The 27592-nt window shown below is 26.3% G+C and overlaps 1 protein-coding gene across 11 annotated transcripts in view; it reads left to right on the forward strand.

The window, feature by feature from the left end:
• Positions 1-26682, forward strand: part of Dys (Dystrophin) — a 576591-nt gene extending 549909 nt beyond the window's left edge. For 9 of the 11 annotated variants that reach the window (XM_065498970.1, XM_065498974.1, XM_065498975.1 and 6 more), the window contains 12 exons: positions 15714-15973; positions 16045-16245; positions 18139-18502; positions 18574-18702; positions 18766-18862; positions 19242-19372; positions 19545-19700; positions 20981-21541; positions 21601-21871; positions 23055-23348; positions 25452-25532; positions 25739-25807. In XM_065498970.1, coding sequence (XP_065355042.1) covers positions 15714-15973; positions 16045-16245; positions 18139-18502; positions 18574-18702; positions 18766-18862; positions 19242-19372; positions 19545-19700; positions 20981-21541; positions 21601-21871; positions 23055-23348; positions 25452-25462 — 2475 coding nt within the window. In that variant the 3' untranslated portion in view covers positions 25463-25532; positions 25739-25807. Of the gene's footprint in view, positions 1-15713; positions 15974-16044; positions 16246-18138; positions 18503-18573; positions 18703-18765; positions 18863-19241; positions 19373-19544; positions 19701-20980; positions 21542-21600; positions 21872-23054; positions 23349-25451; positions 25533-25738 lie in introns of all 11 variants that reach the window. The other 2 variants (XM_065498977.1, XM_065498976.1) reach the window with 2 other exon arrangements.
• Positions 26683-27592: the final 910 nt, after the last annotated feature.

The raw sequence follows: 27592 nt of genomic DNA on the forward strand, positions 1-27592 counted from the left end.
CCCCAATGATTAAACATTTAAAAGCTACAGCAAAACGAAATAAAAAAAAAAGTGTCTTAAACTTAAGCTGCCACAACAACAGCCCGAAGGGTCTAATAAATAATTGCAAAATACAGCAACCATAACAATAAAGAAAATAAATACAGTGATTAAAAAACAAAAAAACGAAACACAAAATAGCAAAAAAGTGTTTAACAGCAGCAAAAACAACTCATCAGCAAATACAAACAACAAATTTTTATAAAAATCAGCTTAAGGCCAACATCATAAAAGTCAGCATCAGCAGGAGCTTTTTAAAGTAAAAGAACAACCAACCCCACCTTATGACACAATGCGTTTATTCTCCTCACAACACAGCAACTCAACAGCCGCAACAGAACATGCAAATGCCATTATAGCCAAGAACATGCAAGCCATGGATCAGGGCAGCAACATCATAGAAAACACACACATCATGCGACGAGATCTAAGCAACAAATCGCCTGGCCACCAGACAACCGGAAAAATGTATCGTACATCCTCGTCGGCCTCCTCATCAACGAGTGGCAGTAATAAAAAACATAAAACCAACAATTTTGAGACCGCCACACACACGAACCGGGGAAGAGAACGTCATGCAACGGAACGTCATAATGAGGAATATAAATCAAGGTCGTTGGAGCGCTATGCCAAGCCACCACATACCTTGGCGGCGGCAGCAGCAGCCGCTCTGGATCCTAATGAAGATGGTGACGATGAGGAGGAAATTTATGCAGCTGCTAGAAGAACCTTAACACCTTCTCTCTCCACCCAGCGCAGACGCCTGCTATCGCCCTTTGTGTCCATGAAAAGACGCAGTCGCAGCAGCATAAGCAGCAGTGGCAGTCGTTCGCATTGCGATTCTCGGGAAGTTAATTTCAATCTCATGCTACCACCCCTCAAGCTGCCCGGTCCCATGCAGCAACACATAATGGAACACCAAAAATCGAATTCCAACATAAATTGTCTGAAAACCACCAACAAACACTTGGGCAACTCGGCCAGTTCACAGAGTGGCGACAGTGGCACTGGTGGCACTGAACTTGAACAAGACTGCAGTCGTACCTCGGCAGCAGAGAGCAGTCAGCTCAGTTTGAGTTACTCACAGCTGAGTAGTGCCTCTAGTACTCACAGTCTCTCCAAACACTCAAAACTGAGTCATTCGAATACACCACGTTCACACTCAAATCTTTCCATACACATTGATCATAATAATGAGCATAATTGCGAACATAATGATCTCAATCATGATCATGTGCATGATGATCATGATGAAGACGATGACATTGAATGCCTGAATAGGCAACATGTTGATAATGATTATCAGCATGTAGCTGCAGCAACACACCATCATAATCTTCATCAGCCTTTGAGTAGTAGTTGTGTGAATGATTTTAATAATACCGTAAGAGGGGAATGTGGCACGATCACTAATAAACTGGCTGTTGAAGATCAACAACAACAACATTATAGAGATTCCGTTTTTTCTTCAGATGATTTTTATTGCGGTAATATAACACTGGTGGATGACACCTACTCAAACTATGATCCCGAAAATGATGCCGAACGCATGTTTTTGCAAGTGGTGGGCATATTAAGGGATGAAAAAGAGGTGGGTATTCTAAAAATAATACTAAAATCAAGGTTAAAATTTATATATCCTTAAATCTATTTTTTCCTGAAATTATTAAATTTTTTCTCATCAGTCTATAATTTTAATTACATTAAACCAACTTTCCACGCCAAAAAACTATCATCAACAGAAACTCTCATAAACTGCACAGGTAAAGAACAAACTGCCAACAAATAAAAAAAAAACTACCGGCTTTTGCTCAAAATATTCTAGCGGAAGTTGGTAACATATAGAAAATTAAAAAACTAAGTTTCATTTTGGTGCATTTCCTCTCCTTCACCTTTCCAGCAGTCTGTAAAAAAACTTTTGCCATGTTAACAAGGCTAAAGTTTTTGTAAAAAAAAACAGAATCAGCGAGAAAAAAAACAGAATCAGCGAGAAAAAAAACAAGTAGATGCCAACTGATTAATGTAAAATGCAAATAGTTCAATCATAAAATTGAACGAAAGAAATGCAACAATTTTATTTTTATTTTTCCTGTTAAAAAAAACTCTTTACAAAAGTTTTTACAAACTCGAAAACAATACAGTTGAAAAATAAAGAAGAGCAACAAAAGTTTTTGCAGCGAAAAAAATACAAAAAAACAAAACTTTGTTTTAACAAAATTTAATTAAATCTGACGATTAATTGAAAGTTTTTAAGAGAATTTGGAGATTTATTTGCAGGGCACAGAGGAAAAACTATTGATTACAATAAAGTAATCAGTGAAAAAAATGTTTAAACTAGTTGAAACTTGTTCTCAAATACAGAAACGTTGTGGAATTGGTACAAAAACTTTGTAATTGCAGGCAGTAATAAACTTTTGACACAAATTTATGCAGTTATAAAGAACGAAAAATTATCCTAATTAACACAAATAGATGATGAAGAAAGATGGAATATTAAATTTGGAATTAAATTAAAATTTTATTTATTAATTTTGAAAAAAAAATTAAGTTATGGCTGTTTGAAAATTACTTATATATTAAGAAACGTTTTGGAATTAGAATAAATATTGAAAGAAAGTTTTGAAAGCTGTGATTTTAAGGTTGGTAAAGCAAGAAAATAAAATCCTTAATAAACAAGTAAGAGATCTATATTCGGCTGTGCCGAATCTTATTTACCCTTCACCAAATTATACTTTAAAATAAATTTTTTTAAATATTTTTAGGTAAACAAAATTTAATTTTTTTTTTCGAAATTGTTTTTTAATTTTTTTTAAAAAAAAGTTTTTTCCAAATTTTTTTTAAAAAAAAGTTTTTTCCAAATTTTTTTTAAAAAAATTTAAAATTTTTTTTTTTAAAAAAAAATTTGACAAAAAAATTTTTGATGAAAAAAAATTCGGGTTAAAAAATATTTTTCCCGATTTTGACCCATTGTATGTCCAATTTACTATAGCCTTATCTACATCGTTGCAATGGACTTTGAAATATCTATCATTAGATATCCATATTGTCTATATTAATGACTTAGTAATCCATACATAGATCAAAAATAGGTCAAAATCGAGGTTGTCCGGTTTTTTGCTCATATCTCCGTTATTTATGGACCGATTTTGCTGATTTTAAATAGAAAACTTCTCCGATCCCGAAGATATCTGGGGTCTTCAGAAAATTGATGTCAACAGACAGACGGACAGACAGACGGACATGGCTTAATCGACTCCGATATCTATAAGGATCCAGAATATATATACTTTATAGGGTCGGAAATGAAAAATGTAGAAATTACAAAAGGAATGACAAACTTACATATATATACCCTTCTCACGAAGGTGAAGGGTATGAATATGACATTGAGCGATTTTACTTAAATACTGTTTAAAGAATTATTTTATGGTTCCTTGCCATAGGAACATTATAGAATTGAAATATTTTTTTTGCATTTAACTTTAGTTGTAATATATTTTTTTAAATAATAAACTGTATGTATTAATAAAAGAAAGTTTTCATAGAGTTAACACCAAAATAAACAAAATGGAATTGAAACACTTTTTTAAAATGCACCAATTTATAGGTTTTACTATAGAAATTCTATAAAATTTGTATACAGATTTATTTTAATAAGGATTTCTTTGTTATTTTTGCCATAGAAACAATATGGATTTGAAACACTTGAATATTTTTCATTTAAAAACAAGAATTAAAACACGTTTTAATAAAGTGTACTCATTATTGAAACAATATGAAATTAAAACACTTTAATGTTTTTCTTATTTAAGAAATTAAAATTTTTCTTTGAAAAAAGAAACTTTTTAAAATTTTATTACTGGGGCCGAATTACCGCAGTTATCTTATTGAAAAATTATTTCGATATCGAAATCATAATAAAATATTCTAAATTTTCTGTTCAATGTTGAATATGAAACTCACGTAAGTTTTACTCAATATCGAATGCTTTAATTCAGCCACTGGCTTATTTAAAGCGGCATTTTAATATAATTTTTGCTCTAGAAATGCCATGGAATTGAAACATTTTAAAGGTTATATTAAGCAAATGGAATTGAAACACAAAATACTTATCAATCAATTTATTTAGTTAAAATTAACACAAAAGAAACAAAATGGAATTGAAACAGTTTTTCTAAAAATTAACAAAATTTTAAAATTTGCTTAAGTAATGTAATAAAAATTATATAATAGTTTGTTAAAATTAACATTTTATTGTTTTCTTATCAAAGAAACGATATGGAAATGAAACACTAAAATTTTTTTTATTTAAAAACTGGTGTTGAATTAATTATTCTTAAATAGTTAACCTAATCTGTTACAAATAAAATTTTATAAATTTTAATATTCAAAGAAACAAAGTGGAATTGAAACATTTTTTTAATAAAATTTTTTTTTAAGGTATTTTTAAAGATATTTAATATAATTAATAAAGCAGCATTTATTTTAAAGAGCTTTTTGCTACTCCTAAGCATAGAAACAAAATGGAATTGAAACATTTTTATAGCTTTTTGGTAAATCATAGAAATGACATGGAATTGAAACATTTTAAAGGTTAGATTAGGAAAATGGAATTAAAACACAATAATTATCAATCAATTTACATATTTAGTTAAAATTAACACAAAAGAAACAAAATGGAATTGAAACACTTTTTCTAAAAATGAGCAAAATTTTAAAATTTGCTTAAGAAATGTAATAAAAATTGTATAACAGTTTGTTAAAATTAGTATTTTATAGTTTTCTTACCAAAGAAACAATATGGAAATGAAACACTAACATTTTTTTATTGAAAAACAGGTGTTGAATTAATTATTCTTAAATAGTTGACCTAATCTGTTGACCTAATCTGTTACAAATAAAATTTAAAAAATTTTAATATTCAAAGAAACAAAGTGGAATTGAAACATTTTTTTAATAAAATTTATTTTGTTAAGGTATTTTTAAGGATATTTAATATAATTAATAAAGCAGCATTTATTTTAAACAGCTTTTTGCTAGTCCTAAGCATAGAAACAAAATGGAAATGAAACATTTTAAAGGTTATATTAGGAAAATGGAATTAAAACACATAATAATTATCAATCAATTTATTTAGGATAAATTAACACAAAAGAAACAAAATGGAATTGAAATACTTTTTCTAAAAATGAGCAAAATTTTAAAATTTGCTTAAGAAATGTAATAAAAAGTATATTATAGTTTGTTAAAATTAGTATTTTATTGTTTTCTTACCAAAGAAACGATATGGAAATGAAACACTAAAATTTTTTTATTGAAAAACATCTAATTTGTTACAAATAAAATTTTATAAATTTTAATATTCAAAGAAACAAAGTGGAATTGAAACTTTTTTTTAATAAATTTTTTTTTTTTAAGGTATTTTTAAGGATATTTAATATAATTAATAAAGCAGCATTTATTTTAAAGAGCTTTTTGATAGTCCTAAGCATAGAAACAAAATGGAATTGAAACATTTTTATAGCTTTTTGGTGAATCATAGAAATGACATGGAATTGAAACATTTTAAAGGCTATATTAGGAAAATGGAATTGAATCAATTTACATATTTAGTTAAAATTAACACAAAAGAAACAAAATGGAATTGAAACACTTTTTCTGAAAATGTGAATTTTAAAATAAACTTAAGACTTTTTTTTTAATATTTAACCTACAATTTATTATAAATAAAGTTTTATAAATGTTAATATTGAAAGAAACAAAATGGAAATGAAACACTTTTTTAATAAAATTAATTTTTTAAAGTTATTTTAAAGCATATTTAATATAATTAAAATGCTGTTTTATTTTAAAACGCATTTTGTTATTCTTAACCATAGAAACAAAATGGAATTGAAACATTTTTATTGATTTTGCTAAAATATTTGGTTAGAAATATGGGAAATTAAACAATTCTAGCTTATTTTTAGCCTCAAAAATGAGTAAACACCACAAATTATTTGATTTCTTTTAAGATAATGAAAATGCTAAAATCTATGCATCGATTAAAATTTAAAAGTTTCGGTTTGTTGGAGATTTGTCTTAATAATAGATTCAGTTATGAAAAAAAAGATATAAGCCGTACTATAATGATCTGGCGTTTACTCACTTTTGAGGCTGCATGTATTTTCTGTTTTAATTTTTTTGTTTCCAATTTACAATTGCATTAAAGTTACTATGTATGTTCAATTTCCATTGTGTTCCATTTCTTTAATTATTGAATTGAAGCGTTTTAATTTAAAGTTTTTCCCTTTAAATTTTCAGAAATTTCTTTAATTAAACCCTTAAGTCTATTTAAACTTAGATTTTAGATTCCGTTTTGCCTTCAAACTAAAGCCTTGACTAAGCAAAGTTTAGCTATTTGTCTTTTTTCCGTTTCCATTCACCCCATAAAATAATTAAATTCATGAAAAGTATGTACTTGTTTTTTTTTATTTCAAAACTAGAAAAAAAACATTTATCATAAAAAACCATTGTTTAACTCGAGTGGCTAAAGACAAAATAATAATAAAAAAAATTACAAAAATAAATATGTATGCAACTTGTCTAGAGCATGCAGCAGCAGCAAATAAAAAGCTAGAAATATAAATCTACAAGAACATTTAATTTACATTTTACTATTGTTTTTGTTCTAGTAAGTAGTTGTTGTCGTTGCTGTATTGTTCATGAATTCAACGCATTTCCTTATTAAAAGCACCACAATCCTTTTTTAACATCAGCCAGCCAGCCAACAGATTTACAAAACTGTAAACTTTTGTCTTGTGTTTATAGCTGCAGGCTGTTGCATAAGATAATAGCAACAACAACTACAACAAAACAATATATTACTTTTAAAACAACAACAACAGCAAATAGTAGAAGTCAAAAATACCCTAAAAACAACCAAAATGAGCAGTCATTTTTGTTGCTGAAACTAAAACTAAAGTAGTTCTCTAATTAATAGACTATATAACCGCATATAAACATTGCTAAACTTTTGAGGGAAAAAGTTTTACTTTAACTCCCCTCCCCCCCCGAAAAAAAAGGTTTTTTCTTCACCATTTTGCTGTTAAATGTTGTAAAACGATGGCAAAACTAAGCATATGATCCTTTCCATTCCGGTTACAGCAACAATACACTAACAAGTGTTGCTTGCTGGTGGTTTAAGTTAATGTAAAAGATATTTACTTTACTACAGTAGTTTTCTCACTTTAACATCGTGTGGGCTTTGCTCTCTTTTCCTTACTCCTTTCACTACCCCTTTCATCCGTGTTCTTGTTACTATTTGCATTTCATTTATAATTAGTTGAGCGCAGTGTCTTTTTAATGTCTCATAGTTGTCTTCGTCTTCTCTTTGTTTCGTTGCTGCTTCGGCAAAACAACAGTTAGAGGCAAATCAATTTTGAGAAAGAGAAGCAGGGAGGGGATTTGGCAACAATAAAATTGTGCAAGATTTTAGTGTTTTTTTTTTCTTTAATTTTAATGAAATGGTTAAATTAAATGACTTTATCTTTGGCAAAGAATAAATAAAAATGAAAGAAGAAAGAAAGAATGAAATGCATTTAGAAATAATTTTTCATAAATATTATTTTAAGGGCTGGAAAGCAAAGAAATGAACAAATAAATTAAAGATAAATTAAAATGGCTTTTTGTACAAGAAATGTAAAGGAAATAATTAAAACTATATTACAGGACTTTAACAGTAAAGCATCTTCAAGTCTTTAAAAATTTATTTATTTTTTTCTTTAATTTAATTTACCAGTTTTTCTCAAAATTCTTAAACCTCTCTTTTAACAGTAACTATTCTTCATCCAAATCATGCATAATTTGTAGATATTTGTGTTATATATTTGTTAGTAGCATATAAAAATTCATATATGCAACTTGCAGCAGCAGCAGCAGTAGCATTTAGCATATTTGTAGTTATATATGTTAAAGTAACTTGTTATTTTCTTAACTAATTAGCATTTTTAATGCTATATGTTTCTGCAGCAGTCTGACTAACTAACTAACTAAACCTTTTACTAAAACTTTAGTTTTTCTTTCTTCTTTCAACAAAAAAAAAACAAATATTTTACATTTACAAAACAATTTCAAACTTGACAGCAAGTTTTCAATGTATAAGAACAACATAAATATTTATGAAATTTATGTATTGTATAAAAAATGCAATAAAGCATTAAATGTACTTACTTACATACATAATTTTATGTTTTTTTTTATGGAGAAATGTCCTGCCAGCAGACACATTTAGACAACTATTAACTGCAAAAAGAAAGAAAAGGGGAGTCTAAAAAAATCCTTAATATTGTTACAAAAGGTAAAATGAAAATTTAACAAGTCTTTGCATGTCTAATTAGTTGCTGTGAACAGTAAAATATAAAGCATGAAGGGATGTTTTTAACAAAGAATAAATGAAATATTTAAGTTAATTGTTATAAAGTTAAAGTTCTGTAAATTTAACTACTAGGTGAACACCCATTTTGAAGCAACTTTCTTTGTCATTTATTATATAGAGCTGGAAAATATTTTAAATCTATGTAGAATTTTATCTTTATGTTAGAAAAACCAAATTTTTTAAAGAAATTTTCATTAATGAATTTAGAAAAGCTTTTCTTAAGCTTTTAAGTATTTTAAAACTTTAAACACAACTTTAAATTTGTGCTATAAAAGCTTTATAAGCTTTACATTATTATAAACTTTAATTTAAAAAATCTTCAATAACAACAAGCTGTTTTCTTAGTGAAAAGCTTTATAATAAAAAACGTAATACAGCTTTATAATTAAAAGCTTTATAAATATAAATGCTTTGTAAGATGTTAAATTTGTAAATTGAAAAGCTTTAAAAGCTTTAGGTTATTTTATTAAAGCTTTTGTATTAAGTATTTTGAAGCTTTAAAGCTTTATGTTAAAACTTATCAAAAATACTTTATATAAATTTATTAAAGCTTTAAATTGGTTTTCTTTGCTTTCTAGCTTTTATTTGAAGCTTTCTTACACCTTAAAAATTTAATTCCAAATGTTTTAAAACCGCCTTTTAAGCCTCATATGTAAGCTTTAAATTGATTAATTACAGCTTTGGCTATATTCTTTTTGGCAACTCAAAGCTTTGTTTAAAACTGTAGTTAAAGTTTTTTTGTAAACGAGATTTATTTATAAAATGTTTTATTTAATTTTGTTTCGAAAATTGAAGCTGTATTTAAAGCTTCATTAAAAAATAAAAAAAAAATTATTCAAAACTAAATATAACAAATCGCTTGGTTTTAGCTTTTAGACAAGTTTATTTAAAGCTGAATTTGAACCAAACTTTATTTAAGAAACAATTGTTTAGAAAAGCTTTTTTTAAAAAGCTTTTAGATAACTTTATTTAAAGCTTTATTTGAACAAAATTTTATTTAACAAATATTTATATTTAGAAAAGCTTTTTTAAAAAAAGCTTTTAGACAACTTTATTTAAAGCTTCATTAAAAAAGCTGAATTTGAACAAAACTTTATTTAAGAAACAATTGTTTAGAAAAGCTTTTTTCAAAAAAGCTTTTAGAGAACTTTATTTAAAACTTTATTTGAACAAAATCTTATTTAACAAATATTTATTTAGAAAAGCTTTTAAAGCTTTATTTAAAAAAGCTGCATTTGAGCAAAACTTTATTTAAGAAACAATTGTTTAGAAAAGCTTTTTTAAAAAAAGCTTTTATTTAAAAAAATAAAACTTTATTTTAAAAAAATATTTGTTAGGGAAAGCTTTAATTAAAAAAAGTTGTATTTAAAAAAGCCATTGAAAAAAGCTTAATTTGAAGAAGTGTTATTTAAAAAAATAACTTTTTTTGGACAAAACTTTATGTGATAAAAGCATTAGTTAAAGAAAATCAGAAAAGCTATCTTTTAAACAGTTTTGTTTAGAAAAGCTTTCATTTAAAAAAGTTTTAGTAGGAAAAAGGTTAATTTGAATTCATTATAAAAATTCTTAATTCCAAAATGTTTTTTGTTTTAAGCTTTTCGACATTAAAAACTTTACATATTAAAAAAGTTGTACAAATTGTGAAGATACCATTTTGGAAGCTGCTATAGCGCACTAGCAAAATTTCTTAATAAAAGTTTTTAATGTAATCATTAAAAGCTGCTTTCCGAGACTACTATAAACATTTTTTTATTTTGAAATCTAAAATATTGTCGGATCTTTAAACTAAAATTAGACTATATCTGTATAAAACGTATAACATATTTTAAGAAAAATTAGAAAAGCTTTATTTTAAAATGATATGTTTAGCAAAGCTTTCTTTTAAATAAGTTCTGTAGTTGCTTTACATATGGGCAAAGCAACTATAGTTTAAAGTTTTTAGAGCTTTAAAAAAAAGCTTTTCTTAAAATATTCAAAAGTGTTTTAAATTTTCTGTAAACAGTTAACCACTTACTAAATATTAACAAGTCTTTAAGAATTTCTAAATTTTTCGTTTAAACTTGTAACTGTTTTAGCATTTTCTTGCACATTAAAGTACATATTATTTCCTAAAGCTCCTTTAACGCTTCTCTTTCATAATAACTATTATTAAATTTTATATTAACTATAACTTTTAACTATGTGATGGTGGTTAATAATGTATTATGCAGTAGTCGTCTCTGTTAAGCTCTACTTACTGCTATGACTTTTTTGTGGTTTCAAATTACAAGGATTTCAAAGAAGCCTTCCTATTTTATGTTTCGGTTTTTTTTTTAATGTTTTTGTTGACTCTTTGAAATATAAAATTTCTAATAACTATATTTTACCAGCTACTTTTTCTAGATGCATTCGAAAAGTTGCAAATATGTTTGTTTCTGTGTGCATTTTTGTCTACAAAACCAAAGATAAACCTTGTGTAATAATATTTTTTAGCACAACATGTAAAAAGTTTTTAATAAGCTTTCTACATTATTATTATTATTATGTCTGTTGTTTAGAGTTTTACTCAATAGATACTTAAAAACGAAAAGAGTAGCAAAGGTACTCGTGCGAATGTTTTACCTGTTTGGCTGGCTGAAGGGATACCATAAAACTATTTCTGTGTTTTACTTTGTTGTTGTCTTATCAAGAGGATAAACTTTATGTTTAGTCATTGCAAATTACAAACTACAGATAAAACTATAAGGGAGGAAGTAGTGCGGCAACGTTCAGTTTTTCTGGTATTAAATTCCAAAAATAGTAAAGAAAAACATGCTTAAACCTAATATTGCATGTATTTAGGGGTAATCGCTTTATAATGCAAAGTTTAAATGCAAATCGTACATATTTTAAATTAAGAAAACAATAGGAATACCTAGAAAATAATAACAATAATAAGCAATCGAATTATTGTAACTTTAATTACAATAAACAAGAGGTTTTTAAAACAATTTCCTTGCTACAGGAATGAATTAAAACAAGAGAATAGAAATAGCTTTTTTATATAAAGATTATTATTGAAGTCAGCTAAAAATTCATTCATTGAAAGTTATTAAAATTTTTACATTTTCTTTGTTCACAATTCTTCTTCTTTTTTTACAAAAAAAGCCACAATCATATTGGAAATTTGTAATAAAGCTTAATTAAAAAAAGCTTTTGCTCATGAATTAACTTATTTAACCTTTCCTGTTTATTAAAGATGAATTTAAGAAAACAATTCTACGAACAAATTTTCAAATTTGCATTAATCCCCCTTTTAATTAAAAGCTTTTTTCAATTTATTTTAAGAAATTTTACATAACTCCTCTTCTGGCAACTTCATGCTTAAATATGCACGCGTATTTAAGCAAAATAATTGCATTAAATTTGTAATTTTATTTTTTTATTCATACTATGTATTTGTTCATCTTCACTATTCATCTTTATTCCAGTCATCCGTTGTTAATTTATCCATTGTACTCCTCGTATTCGTATAATTTTGTAAAACATTGAATTACAATGTTTTAAGTAAAGTGTGCACGCTACTGTTGGTTAAGCAGGTTTTCATGTTAAGAACAATTGTGTACACAATGAGATAAACGTTTAAAAAACAAAAATTAAAATCGAAATTAAAAGTTCATACAGTTTTGAAATAAAATTATAAATTTTAGAACAAAATATCCACTTTCACAAAAAAGTTCAGTGATATTTCTCCCAAAGCCTTACAAAATGATGTATGAGGAATCTTAAGCACGTAATGTAAGCTTTTCATGAAAACAAATTTATGAAAATTTCTGACAAAAAAAAACTTTATAAAAATAATCGTTTTATGCAAAAATCTTCTTGAAAATAAATGTACATCTAAAAGCTTTTATAGAAAAGCGTTTTATTTAAATTGTTTATAAAAAAGATTTTTATAAAAATCTTTAAAAACTTTTATTGATAATTTCAAATAATATAAGGAAGCTTTTTGTAGAGAATATTTTCATGTAGCTTTCTATAGAAACCTTTTTGAGAAAACCTTATATAAAAGCATTTTATTGATAGTCTCAAATAAAAGCTTTTCATGTAAAAGATTTATGAAATAATTGAATCCAAAAGCGTTTTATTTTAAAGTTTTTCATACAAAAGCATTTCATGCAAAGGAAGCTTTTTAATAGAAAATATTGTCATGTAAAGCTTTTTAAATAATATCTCAAATAAAAGCTTTTAATGAGAAGGCCATTTGTAGGAAAGCTTTTCATGTAAAATATTTATGGGAAAACCTTTTATAATCTCAAATAATATAAGAAAGCTTTTAATAAAAAATTGTTTCATGTAAATCTATGTAGAAGAAACCTATTTTAGAAAACCTTATATAAAAGCTTTTTATTGAAATCTTCTTTAAAAGCTTTTTATTGATAATCTCAAATAAAAGCTTCTTATAGAAAGTCTGAAATTAAAGCTTTTTATAGAAAATCTCTAATAAAAGCTTTTAAAATTAAAGCCGTTTGTAGAAAAGATTTATGAAAAGCTTCTGATGAAGAAAGTTTTTATGCAATAAAATAATTGTTTTATACAAACAGTTTTCTATTTAAAAACATTTCATGCAAAACCTTTTATAAGGAAGCTTTTTATATAAAATCTCAAACAAAAGCTTTTAATATGAAGACAATTTGAATACATTTTTTTTATAAAAAAAACTTTTCCATAACAAGATTTTCTAAAAAAAATGTTTATGTAGAAGCTTTATATACAAATGTTCTGAAAAAACGTTTCTTTCCTTAAAAGTTTTACAAAAAATCTCCTATAAAAAGCACTCGATTAAAATTTTTTACATGAAAAGCTTTCCCATAAGAGTTTCATAAGAAAAGCTTTAAATAAAATTTTATACTAAAAGATTTCCATAAAAAGCTTTTTCATAAAAGCTTTCAAAATATTTTTTATAAAAGGTTTTCCCATAAATCTTTTACATGAAAAGCTTTCCCTAACAAATACTTTTTTAAAATAAAGTTTTGTTCAAATAAAGCTTTTTAAATAAAGTTGATAAAAGCTTTTTCTAAAAAAACTCTAAACAATTGTTTCTTAAATAAAGTGTTGTTCAAATTCAGCTTTTTTAAATGAAGCTTTAAATAAAGTTGTCTAAAAGCTTTTTTTTAAAAAAGCTTTTCCAAATAAATATTTGTTAAATAATTTTGAAAGCTTTTATGAAAAAGCTTTTTATGGAAATCTTTTAGTATAAAATGTTATTTAAAGCTTTTTTATGAAACTCTTATGGGAAAGCTTTTCATGTAAAAAATTTTAATCGAGTGCTTTTTATAGGAGATTTTATGGAAAAGTTTTTTTTTATAAAAAAACTTATTAAAAAGCTTTTTGTAGAAGACCTTACAAATCTTCAATATTTTTCTATAGAAATATTTTTTAAATATTATTCTTTAAAGCTTTTTTAAGAACATATTTTATTTAATAAAGTATTTTGTGAAAAGCAAGCTTTATGCCTTGAATTTAATATAAAGCGATTTAAAATTATTTTTTTCATTATAATATTTATAAAAAAATAAAGTTTTATAAACAACGATTTGAATTGAATTTGTTCATAAAGAAACATTAATTTACTGAAAGCTTTTTCATAGATACACTCTCCATTAAAAGCTTTTCTATATAAAATGGCATAAAACTACTTTTCATTCCAATATTTTTCAGTAAAAGGTTTTTTTTAAACTAAAATAGTTAGTTTGTATTTTAAATAGCATTTAATTCCTTTTATGAAAAAGTTGTTTGACAATTTCAAAATCAAAAAGACTAACGAACATTTTTTTATTAAAAAGCTTTTAATGAAAATATATTGTATTTAGTATTAAGCATTTATATTTTATATCGTTTATATTAAAAAGTTTTTTTATGGAAAAGCTTTCGAAAAAAACTTTAATGAAAAAGGGGAAGCTTTCTATAAACAAGTTTTGAAAAAAAAGCTTTTGATGAAAAAATGGGTTTATAAAAAAACTTTTAAAATGTGATTTTATAAAAAAGAGCTTTGGGAGCTTTTTTGAAACTTTATGTGAATTTTTAATTCTTTTAAGCTTTAGGTAAAACTTTTTGTACAGCCATTTCAATTCCATATAACCAAAAACGAAACAGTAAAGTTATTTCTTATTTTTTTTTTCAACAGACTTTAAATACAATTAACATTAACTACATTTTTCTCCATAATTATAAATAAAATTGAAAAGACATTATTTGTATGTATGTAGCTGTTGTTTTCGCAATTTATCTCGTTTTTTTTGTTAAATAAAAGTTCATTGTTGACATAAGTGTAAAACAAGGATTTTCATAATAAATTTTAAGCATATAAATATTAAGTGTAAATACGAAGTAGTAAAGGCTTCCCCTCTTTGCACCACAAAAACTCCTTTTGTAGACAAACCAGTAAACAACACTATGGTCTTAATTGTGTATTTTTTGTTAAGCTGGAGTTGTAAATTTGTATTGTGGCAAAAAAGGCGCGTATGAGCAAAAATAAAATAAGAATTGAGTTACTGTTTTATATTTATTTTATGTTTATATCCTCCCAGTTATATTTTTTTATAATGAAAAATAAAAGAATATACAGACTGTCAGTTTTATTATTAAGTGACAGTTACACAATTGCAACAATGTGTTTATTATTCTCAACAATTGAGTGTGTGTGTGTGTTGTGCGTGTGGGCTTATTAAATGGACTACTTGGCACAATGAAATATGAATTTCTCTTTACGTTTTTTATTACAATTTTTATATAAAAAATTTCAACAATTATGAGCTTTTTTTTTTGTTTGCCTGGCATTTAAATTACATGTAAATGTAATAAATTATTGTCAGTTTATGTATTTACTTTGGCACTTCAATACGAGGACGAAGTGTGCTGCTGCATCAATAATGTTTAATAAGGGAGTGGTAGGAGGAGTAGGGGCTTACAAAGTACTTACAACGCCCCTTAACTATAGTAATGGATGAGTGAATGAATGGAATTCATTGAAAGCTATTGTTGAAATTGTGGCTTTTATGTTTAATCAAGTGTATTTATTTGAATATTTTAAATATTTTATTGAAATTACATATAATAAATATAAATAATTTAAAATGTTTCAAAAAAATGTCCCCCTTCCCTTTTTCACTTAATAAATTATGTAAATTTTAATTTAGCTTATGAAATTTGCCATCCTGTAATAGTATTTCAAAATTATATTCCTTTTCATTTCAAAATACTAACTTTCCTTTTTATCACTACTTAAAATCTTTTCCAGAAAATGCGTCAATTCCAAAAGGTCTTGGAAGATTTAAGTTCTCGCGTAGCCTCGGCTGAAGCTACCAAAAACTCCTGGATTGTACCACCCACTAGTTCGGAGGCCAGCGAACAGTTGCAGCATCTTCAGCGTCTGCGAGATAAAATGACCACTGCCGGTGCCCTTTTAGATGACTGTAATGAACAGCAGTCCTTTTTCACCGCCAATCAGGTGTTGGTGCCAGCCAATTGTCTGTCCAAATTGGAAGATTTGAATACTAGGTAGGTTTTTGTTCTATTTAACTATTTACAAGTAAATACGTATAATTGTAATTCCTTTGTTTAATTTCTAGAATGAAACTCTTGCAAATTGCTATGGATGAAAGACAAAAGGTTTTGTTAAATGCTGGCGGCAATCAATCGCTGGAGAATGGCGAAGATGGTCGTTGTACTTCGAATAGTGGCCCAATTGGCCCAATACCAAATCTAGGACAAAGTGTTACACCACCATGGGAAAGAGCTACCACAGCAGCCAATGTGCCTTATTATATAGAGTAAGAGAAATTTAAATTTGATTTATATTTACATTTATTACTTTATAGAAAAAAGCTTTTTTTATGAAAAAAGCTTTCCTATGAAAATACTTTATAGAAAATGTTTTATGAGAAAGCTTTGCTGAAAATAGTAAAAGTAAAAACATTCTATGATTAATATTCATTCATTTTAATTGAAAAAGCTTTTAAAGAAACAATTATTGAAGAAAATAAGCTTTCTATGATAAAATTAGCTTTCCTATTTAAGACAGAGCTTTTAAGGGAAACAACTATAAAAAGTTTTTAATGAAAAGTATTTAAAACCTAATTGTTATAAAATCTTGGCAAAAAAGCTTTTTATCAAAAAAGCTATTAATGAGAAAGAATGTTATAAAATATTTTTTAAAAAAACTATTCAATCAAAACCTTTTTAGCTTTTTCTGAAAATTAAAAAAGTTGGTTTTGAGAAAAGCCTTTTAAGAAAGAGCTTTTAAACCAAAAAATTATAAAAAAAAATAATTGCTTATAAACCAATTGCTTTGTAGCTTTTTATATTTGTTATAAAAAACTGTTTAAAAAGCTAGTTTTAAAAAAAGCTTTAACCAAAAAAGGTTTTTTATTTATATAGAAAAAAATTATTTAAAAAAAAGCTTTTTATAGAAAAATCTTATTTTGAAAGAAGTTTTAATAAACAACTGCCCATTGAAAATCTTTTAATGAAAAAAGCTTTTGATGAAAAAAGCTTTTAATGAAAAAAACTTTCAATGAAAACACTTTTGATGAAGAAAGCTTTTATAAAAAATATTTAATTCAAACAATTTTCTTAGAAAATGTAAAGCTTTTTAATGTTTTTTTATTTTTAATTAAGAAAAAGCTAGCTTTATTGGTAACATTTTTAATAAAAAAATATTTTCAGAAAAAGCTTTCTATAAGCTTTCTTTATAAAAGCTATTTCTTTCGATTTATAACAATTGAGGAGCCGCAGAACAAAAGTTACTTTTTCGAATTTTTTTACAAATTGATTTTTGGGTATTTTTATAATATTTGGGTTGAAATCTTCTAGAAAAAATCAATATACCAAAATTTTTAAATTTTCAAAAAAGTACCTTTTGTTCTGCGGCTCCTCAATTGTTATAAATCGACAGAAAGAGTTTTTATAAAGAAAGCTATGATGGAAAAAGCTTATAGAAAGCTTTTTATGAAAATATTTTTTTATTAAAAATGTTACCAATAAAGCTAGCTCTTTCTTAATTAAAAAATAAAAAAACATTAAAAAGCTTTAATATAAGCTTTTTCTAAATTCACTTGTTTTTCAATGAAATATTTTTCATAGAGAGCTTTTTTATAAACAAAGCTTAACTTAATTTGAAAAATTAAAAGCTTTTGATTAAAACGCTTTTTTAATTTACAAAAAAAGCCATTAAATAGCTTTATGCATAAAAAGCTTTTTTAAATTCATATGTTTTCCGTATGAAGTTTTTTTCAAAAGCTTTCTACAATTCATAACAAATTTTATACAACTCATAATAAAAAAAAATATATTTTTCATAACGAGATCATAAAGCTTTTTTATTACAAAAGCTTTACTTATTATGAAAAAGGCTTATAAAAGCAAATTTATAGAAAATATTTTTTAAAACGTTTTCATTAAAAGAAATTAAAAGCTTTTGATGAAAACACTTGTTTAATTTAAAAAAAAAGCTTTTTATAGAAAATGTTTCATAAAAATATTGCAAAGCTTTTCATAAACAAAATGAATATTTTATAAAAATAAAACAAAAGCTTTTGATGAAAATAGCTTTTTTATGAAAAAACTTTTTATGAAACTTTTTTAACAAAATGTGTTTACTTTTTTTTTGCCAGTAAATAATTTATTTCTAAACTCTCCCTAATCCTTATTCCGTCATTTTCTAGCCACGAACGTGAAACCACCCACTGGGATCATCCCGACATGATCGATTTAATGAAAAGTTTAGCCGATTTAAATGAAATACGCTTTTCCGCCTATCGCACTGCCATGAAATTGAGATCGGTGCAAAAGTCGTTGGGTTTAGATCGCATACCCATGTCGGCGGCCATTGAATCGTTCGATAATCATGGTTTAAGGGCACAAAATGATAAGCTAATCGATATACCCGACATGACCACCGTATTGCATTCGCTGTTTGTGACATTGGATAAAATCGATTTGACGAAATCTTTGGATTTGGCCATTAATTGGATATTGAATGTGTACGATTCGCAGCGTACCGGACAGATAAGGGTGTTGAGTTTTAAGGTAGATTATATAATTAAGATTTTATTTAATAAAAATTTTAATTAATTTTGTATATTTTACGATGTTTTTAGGTGGGTTTGGTGTTATTATGCCGCGGCCATTTGGAGGAGAAATATCGTTATCTGTTCCGTTTAGTAGCGGATCCCGAACGTAAAGTAGATCAAAGAAAATTGGGCTTGTTGTTGCATGATTGCATACAGGTGGGTTTTGATTTTATGGGATTTATTCGATTCCTGTATTAATGTTTATTTTTCGGTTTTAAGGTTCCCCGTCAATTGGGTGAGGTGGCAGCTTTTGGTGGCTCAAATATTGAACCCTCTGTACGTTCCTGCTTAGAGAGAGCTGGTATTTCTCAAGAAGGTAAAGCAGAGCATATCTACAAAAACAGTTTATAAGGGGGGAGACACAGAATCTGTGTATCGTAGTAATTTTTAGAATATTGTTAGAAATTTTTATTTTAATTTGATAACATTTGACCATCTCAATGAAAGGGGTCACAGACTGTTACTTGATATCCAAATGTTCGATTTTTCTTATTTGAACTTTAAACTTCATTTACTTAAACAAATGTCTAACTACCAAAAACAAAACTTTCCAGAGACACGTTTCTTTCTCTAAAGATTTCACACATTACCACTAATTACATTTAATATCCTCCTCCAAAACTCCAAAGTTGTGTAAATGATTAGTCTAGCATAATATTTCTTACTCATTGCCTTTGAACACTTTTCATTTGCAGCAATTGATTCTAATCAAGAACTTACGATTGAATTACATCACTTCCTTGCTTGGCTACAGCATGAACCACAAAGTTTAGTTTGGCTACCAGTATTACATCGTTTGGCAGCTGCTGAGGCAGCTAAACATCAGGTAAGTGAAAGCCAAAAGAAATATAACTAAGAACAAACAAAATTAAACTGGCACAACTGCTGCAAGTTTATTTACGTTTGTGAGATGAAAACTGTTAACTTGGCACTTAATTAACACTTTTGAACAAAATATAATTTTCTATCTTTTTGTGTTTCACATATCTTTATTACAGGCGAAGTGTAACATTTGCAAAGAGTATCCAATTGTTGGCTTCCGTTATCGCTGCCTTAAGTGTTTCAATTTCGACATGTGCCAAAAGTGTTTCTTCTTTGGACGTAATGCCAAAAATCATAAACTTAGTCATCCCATGCATGAATATTGTACAACGGTAGGTGTTATTTAAAACAATAAAAAGTTATATATTCGGCTAAGCCGAATCTTAAATACCCTTCACATGAGTTAATATAAAACAAAGTTGTTAAAAAAATTAAAAAAAAAAAATTTTTTTGTTGAAAAACTATAAGTTTTTTGCAGAAAAACTACGATTTTTTCCTTGAAAAATCCACGGCTTTAAAGAGGTCTTTGAAATACCTTTAATTTGATATACATATTGTATATGTAGACAACTTAGAAAAATATTTCCAAAAATCGAAGTAGTCTTGGATTTTTGGTCATATCTCAATAATTTATGCACAGATTTTATTGATTTTCAATACCAAAATTCTCAAACGTTTATCTGATATACTGATACACGATTTAGGTCCATACGATATCTAGTTCCATCGGAAATCTGATTTCTACTAACAAAACTTAGAAAAAAAATTTTAAAAATCGAGTTAGTAATGGATTTTTGATTATATCTCAGCCATTTATGGACAGGTTTTCTTGATTTTGAATACCAAAATTCTCAAAGGTTTATCTGATATACTGATACAGGATTTAGGTCCGTAAGATATCTTGTTCCATCGGAAATCTGATTTCTACTAACAAAACTAAGATACAAAATTTCAAAAAATCAATGTCTTGGATTTTTGATCATATCTCAGCCAATAAAAAACCTGTTTTATTGATTTTTAATACCAAAATTCCAAAACATTTATCTGATATACCGATACACGATTCAGGACCATAAGATATCTTGTTCCATCGGCAAGATGATTTCTACTAACAAAACTTAGAAAAAAAATTTTAAAAAATCTGGGTAGTCTTGGATTATTGATTATATCTCAGCCATTTATGTACCGGTTTTGTTGTTTTTGATTTTGGTCCTTAGGATATCTAGTTCCTTCGGAAAGCTGCTTTCAACTAACACAACTTAGAAAACTGTTTCCAAAAGTCAAGTTAGTGATGGATTTTTGATTATATCTCATCCATTTATAGACCCGTTTTGTTGATATTCAATAGCAATATTCTCAAACGTTTATCCAATATACTGATATAAGATTTTGGTGCGTAAGATATGTAGTTCCTATGAAAAGCTGATTTCAACTGACATACTAACATATTTATGCATTAAAATCCCGAATACATAGACTTTAGAGGATCGTAATCGAGTATGGCAGGAATTACTAACAGAATTACTAATCTAACACTCATGTTGAAGTCTATTTATAACAAAAGTATTACCAATATTCTAATAAATACTAACTTTTTCCCTTTAAACTCCAGACCACTTCCACTGAAGATGTTAGAGATTTCACACGAGCCTTGAAAAACAAATTCAAGTCACGCAAATATTTCAAAAAACATCCTCGTGTCGGCTATTTACCCGTGCAAAGTGTTTTAGAGGGTGATGCCTTAGAATCGCCAGCACCCAGTCCCCAACATACCACCCATACTCTGCAAAATGATATGCACTCCCGCCTGGAAATGTATGCTACACGTTTGGCCCAGGTGGAATATGGTGGTGGTACGGGCTCTAATTCCACACCAGACAGTGATGATGAACACCAACTAATAGCCCAATATTGTATGGCTTTGCCCACAAATAATGGTGCGGCACCCAAATCGCCGGTACAGGTAATGGCCGCCATGGATGCCGAACAAAGAGAAGAATTGGAGGCCATTATTAGAGACTTGGAGGAAGAGAATTCAAGTTTACAGGCCGAATATCAACAATTACTAACTAATCAGAGTACAACACCCGATGAAAGCAGCGGCATGCAACATTCCAATTCATCGGTGGGTGGTTTAGCGCAGGGAGCCAATGCTCAGGGAGAACATGGTCAAGTAAGTCAAAGTTTATTATCAATTTATAGAGAAAATATTTTAAATAATTTCATTTTTAGGACATGATGGCCGAGGCTAAATTGCTTAGACAGCACAAGGGACGCCTTGAGTCACGCATGCAAATCCTAGAGGATCACAATCGCCAATTGGAGGCTCAATTACAACGTTTACGCCAATTGCTTAACGATCCCAATAATGGTGCTACGCCCGGTTCGGCTTTAAATTCCAAGCCGAATACATTACAAACCCGTTCAGTGACAGCTTCACAACTAAATACCGATTCACCGGCCAAAATGAATCAACAAAATGGCCATTATGACCAAAACTCAAGTGAGTAGGAAATTTCCAAATCAAAACACAACCATTAAACGGCTTCAGTAAACATCTTAAATATTATATGAACATCACTGCAAATATATTTCCAATTTGCCAGATTTTCATAGAAATTTTGTAACTGAATCCGACCCTTGAAAATAATTCCGAAAGGTCTTTTACTATTTTGGAATTTTTCTTTACTTTTATTCCAAAACTTCACTACGTACGTACTTAATATTGAAATCCAAATTGGCAGTTATCATTGAATTGGAATTTTGTAAAATTGTTCGTAATATAAATCAATTAATAAATCCATAAAAACACAAAACTCAATACTAAGGATATCAGAGATTTTCAATGTGTGTTGTTAAATCCTTGTTCATAAACAGTGTGTTTTATAGTGAATTGATGTGTCATGTTATCATTTCCATCATATACTTCCATTCGTTTGAAATCGTATGTATTTTTTGTGGAACATTTTACTTAATAGGATTTTATGTTTATTAAATTAAGAAAGATTTAAAGTCAGATATTGAAAAAAGATTACAAAGTTTTAAAATCTGACTTAAATTTTTCGAAAAGATTCTAGGGGAACTTTAAATAGAAGTATTTTGCTTTTATATTTTTTGAAAACGGAACTAGTTCTAGTTCAGTTCTAGTTCAGTTCTAGTTCAGTTCTAGTTCAGTTCTAGTTCAGTTCTAGTTCAGTTCTAGATAGTGTACAGAGAGTTTAAAAAACAGGCCTACAATAACATTCAAGCTTTTTAAAAAAATCGTCTTGGAAATGTAAAGTTTCTAAAAAAACATTTTAATTACTATCATAGAAACAGGACCATAAACTCGAGCCAAGAAAATATCAAATAATCTCAGTAGCTTTTTTAAAACAATTTTTTTTTTTTTAAAAAACTACATTGAAAAAATATCTAAAAAACATAAACAACAATTTGTGTTGTGTCTCCTTTTGTTTTCTTTCTTCCACCTTTTATTATGTATTTGTGATGATTTTTTTTATTATTGCAAACATGTGTATTTTACATCAACGTTCGTTCTCCTTCGTCCTTATTTAAAAACATCCACCACCAACCACATCATTAAAACAAAAACAAAAAACCATCATTCATATTATCGAAAACAAAAAAAAAAACTAAAACAAAAACAAAAACCTCATCATAAACCCCCACAATAATTGGCCTCAAAGTGGGTCTTATGTTGCCCGGTATGAATGATCATCATGCTGCAGCAGTTGCAGCTGCTGGCGGAGTTATAGGAAAGCATCATTTAATGGGTAATGCCGGTAATCCTGCAGCTAATTTACATAGTTTGCAACAGCAGCAACAACAACAGCTTCAACGTAATATATTAAGTGGCAATGGTGGCATGGATATGCAAACGGCAACCGGAAATCCTGGAGGTTTAATGAGTGCATATTTAACGGATGATGGTAGGCCTCCACCGCCGCCACACACCAGCATGATGCAACATAATCAAAGTGGTAGGGAATGAATGCATTAATGTTTGGGTTGTTGAGACAACATTTTTGGATTTTAGTTTTACTTTTGGTTTTCATTTGAGTTTTTTTTTATTATTATTATGATGATGATGAATTTTTCGTTTTGAAATGAGTTTTATAAGCTTAAGTTTGTTATGATTTTTTTTTTGCTGTTATTAGAAATAAGTTTGGAATGATTCGAAAAAGAAATTAGCCGACTTAATGATAATGAGTTTCAATATTGATAATATTCAATAATTTCCACTTTAATACTAATACTTTTAATACTTTTTTGTATAAAAGGTACTTTTTGTTTAAAAGGTACTTTTTGTATAAAGGTACTTTTTTGTATAAAATGTACTTTTTAGTATAAAACGAACTTTTTAGTATAAAACGAACTTTTTAGTATAAAACGAACTTTTTAGTATAAAACGAACTTTTTAGTATAAAACGAACTTTTTAGTATAAAAGGTACTTTTTAGTATAAAAGGTACTTTTTAGTATAAAAGGTACTTTTTAGTATAAAAGGTACTTTTTAGTATAAAAGGTACTTTTTAGTATAAAAGGTACTTTTTAGTATAAAAGGTACTTTTTAGTATAAAAGGTACTTTTTAGTATAAAACGAACTTTTTAGTATAAAACGAACTTTTTAGTATAAAAGGTACTTTTTTGTATTAAAGGTACTTTTTAGTATAAAAGGTACTTTTTAGTATAAAAGGTACTTTTTAGTATAAAAGGTACTTTTTAGTATAAAAGGTACTTTTTTGTATAAAAGGTACTTTTTTGTATAAAAAGTACTTTTTTGTATAAAAAGTACTTTTTTGTATAAAAAGTACTTTTTTGTATAAAAAGTACTTTTTTGTATAAAAAGTACTTTTTTGTATAAAAAGTACTTTTTTTGTATAAAAAGTACTTTTTTTGTATAAAAAGTACTTTTTTTGTATAAAAAGTACTTTTTTTGTATAAAAAGTATTTTTTGTGTATAAAAAGTACTTTTTTTGTATAAAAAGTACTTTTTTTTGTATAAAAAATACTTTTTTTGTATAAAAAGTACTTTTTTTTGTATAAAAAGTACTTTTTTTTGTATAAAAAATACTTTTTTTTTTGTATAAAAAGTACTTTTTTTTGTATAAAAAGTACTTTTTTTTTGTATAAAAAGTACTTTTTTTTTGTATAAAAAGTACTTTTTTTTTGTATAAAAAGTACTTTTTTTTGTATAAAAAGTACTTTTTTTTGTATAAAAAGTACTTTTTTTTTGTATAAAAAGTACTTTTTTTTGTATAAAAAGTACTTATTTTTGTATAAAAAGTACTTTTTTGTATAAAAAGTACTTTTTTGTATAAAAAGTACTTTTTTTGTATAAAAAGTACTTTTTATTTGTATAAAAAGTACTTTTTATTTGTATAAAAAGTACTTTTTTTGTATAAAAAGTACTTTTTTGTATAAAAAAGGTACTTTTTTCTAAAAAAGGTACTTTTTTCTAAAAAAGGTACTTTTTTCTAAAAAAGGTACTTTTTTCTAAAAAAGGTACTTTTTTCTAAAAAAGGTACTTTTTTTGTATAAAAGGTACTTTTTTATATAAAAGGTACTTTTTTATATAAAAGGTACTTTTTTCTAAAAAAGGTACTTTTTTTGTATAAAAGGTACTTTTTTGTATAAAATGTATTTTTTTGTATAAAAAGTGGTCATGGATTTTTGCTTATATCTCAGCCATTTATGGACCGATTTTACAGATTCTCATGGATCTTTTTCAACTAATACAGACAGACATCCTGTAATGAACACCGATTCGAATCACTAAAGGACCAATTATAATTTGTTTAAGTTGTTTTTTATGGAGTGTTTAATTTTTATATTTAAAAATTGCCGCTTTTAGATTTTATTTTAAATATTTCAGTTTTGAGTTATTATTGCTAGAATTTTGTATGCTATTGAGTTTATTTATTACATTTTAGTTTTCGCTTAAAATTTTTTCAAATATTACTAAAATTGTTTACTAAATTAATAAATTTTTCTTCTTGTTTTTTCATTTACCATTTACGCTAAACTGGAAACATTTTATGGAATTATTTTTATTTAAAAACAAAAAATAATTCAAAATATCAGATCATAATTAAACCAAACAAAAAAAAAGAAAAAAGAGCAACCAAATAAAATAAAGGAAATTTACTTGATTATAAAATAAGGGTAACTTGAATTTAAATTATTTAATGAAAAAAAATATGGGTGTTGTAATAAATTATTATAATTTTTGTTGTTTTGCTTTTAAAGAAATATTGAAATTTGAAAGCATGATAAATGTTATTGCGTTTATGTTGAATTTTTATTGTTTTTCTTTAACAATTTTCGTTTTTAAAATATTATTTAACGTTTTCTTCTCTCTTACAATTTAGCGGCCATAGGCAAGGCGATGGAGGAATTGGTTACAGTTATAACGGAACAAGAAATCGAGCAAACGTTAGAACAAGATCTTGAGGAAGAGCAAGAACAAGAAGAAGAAATTACCGAAACATCAACAATCACAAATAAAGCGACAAAATTACCCAATGCCACATCGACACCATTTGGTTATAAAAATTAATTTTTTAACACAAAAATTAATTATTGAATTTCATAATTATGGTTCCGATTAACACCGAAATTTTCAAAATATCAATAACGAGAACGAAATTTTTAAAAAAAAAAAATAATGCTAAAAAAAACCTACAAAATATCATTAATATAAATTGAAACAAAAAAAAGTACTTTGTATTTGTATTTTATATAAAAACCTAAAACATAATCAATATTTGTTGTATAAAAAAAACAGAAAATTGTGTAATATTCTTAAACGAAAATCTAAAAAAACAAATTAACAACTAAAAAACTATAAATTTAAATTAAAAACAAAAACAAACCCCCCTAAAGAAAGAAAAAACTTTGCAATATTTATGAAATAAGCAATTTTTGAAAAGAAATGTAACAGAAAATATCATTAAAATATCTTAAATTAAAAACAAAATATACATTAATTAACATTTACACACACAAACAATTTACACATACATACATACTTATAAATATGTTAAAAAAAACAAACAAAAAAGAATTGAATTCTATTTTAATTTTTAAGCCTTAATTTTTAAAAAAATATTATTTCTCTTCTTTCTTCTTCTACTCCACATTTATTTTTGCTTTTATTTTATTGTTTTCTTCTTTATATTTGTATATCTCTAAAATCAAAACTAAAAACACACAAAATGTAGTTGTAATTTTTCGTAAAAAAAACAAAAACAAATATTTTATTTTAAATTTTAAGTTTTAAATAAAGTTTTTAATTTAATTTTACAAAAAAAAACCTGTTTGATTTTTATTTTAATTTTCTGAAAATATTTTTTTATTAAACATACAAATTTAAAACTAGAGTTGCTGATTTGATATTTGGAACTGTTAATTTAAGATTGGAATGAAAAAATACTAAATCAAATTGTCAGACAAGATAATAGCATCAAGTTCAGTTACTCATATTCGGTTAACCATTCCCGGAACGCCAGGACAGCATTAAACGAAAAAAAGCGATATAATAATCTTGAATAATAACCGATTTGGATCAATATTCAAATCCCATTTTCAACCAGAACCAAGTAACTCCAAAAGGTACTTTTTGTATAAAAGGGACTTTTTGTATAAAAGGGACTTTTTGTATAAAAGGGACTTTTTGTAAAAAAGGTACATTTTTATAAAATCTACTTTTTTATAAAGGTACTTTTTGTAAAAAAGGTACTTTTTGTAAAAAAAAGCTACTTTTTGTAAAAAAAAAGCTACTTTTTGTAAAAAAGCTACTTTTTGTAAAAAGGAACTTTTTGTAAAAATGTGCTTTTTTTAAAAAAAGTACTTTTATTTATAAAAGGTACTTTTATTTATAAAAGGTACTTTTATTTATAAAAGGTACTTTTATTTATAAAAGGTACTTTTATTTATAAAAGGTACTTATATTTATAAAAGGTACTTTTATTTATAAAAGGTCTTTTATTTATAAAAGGTACTTTTATTTATAAAAGGTACTTTTATTTATAAAAGGTACTTTTATTTATAAAAGGTACTTTTATTTATAAAAGGTACTTTTATTTATAAAAGGTACTTTTATTTATAAAAGGTACTTTTATTTATAAAAGGTACTTTTATTTATAAAAGGTACTTTTATTTATAAAAGGTACTTTTATTTATAAAAGGTACTTTTATTTGTCAAGGGTACTTTTGTTTATAAA

This window comes from Calliphora vicina, chromosome 1, assembly GCF_958450345.1.
Source record: "Calliphora vicina chromosome 1, idCalVici1.1, whole genome shotgun sequence".
NCBI lineage: Eukaryota > Metazoa > Arthropoda > Insecta > Diptera > Calliphoridae > Calliphora > Calliphora vicina.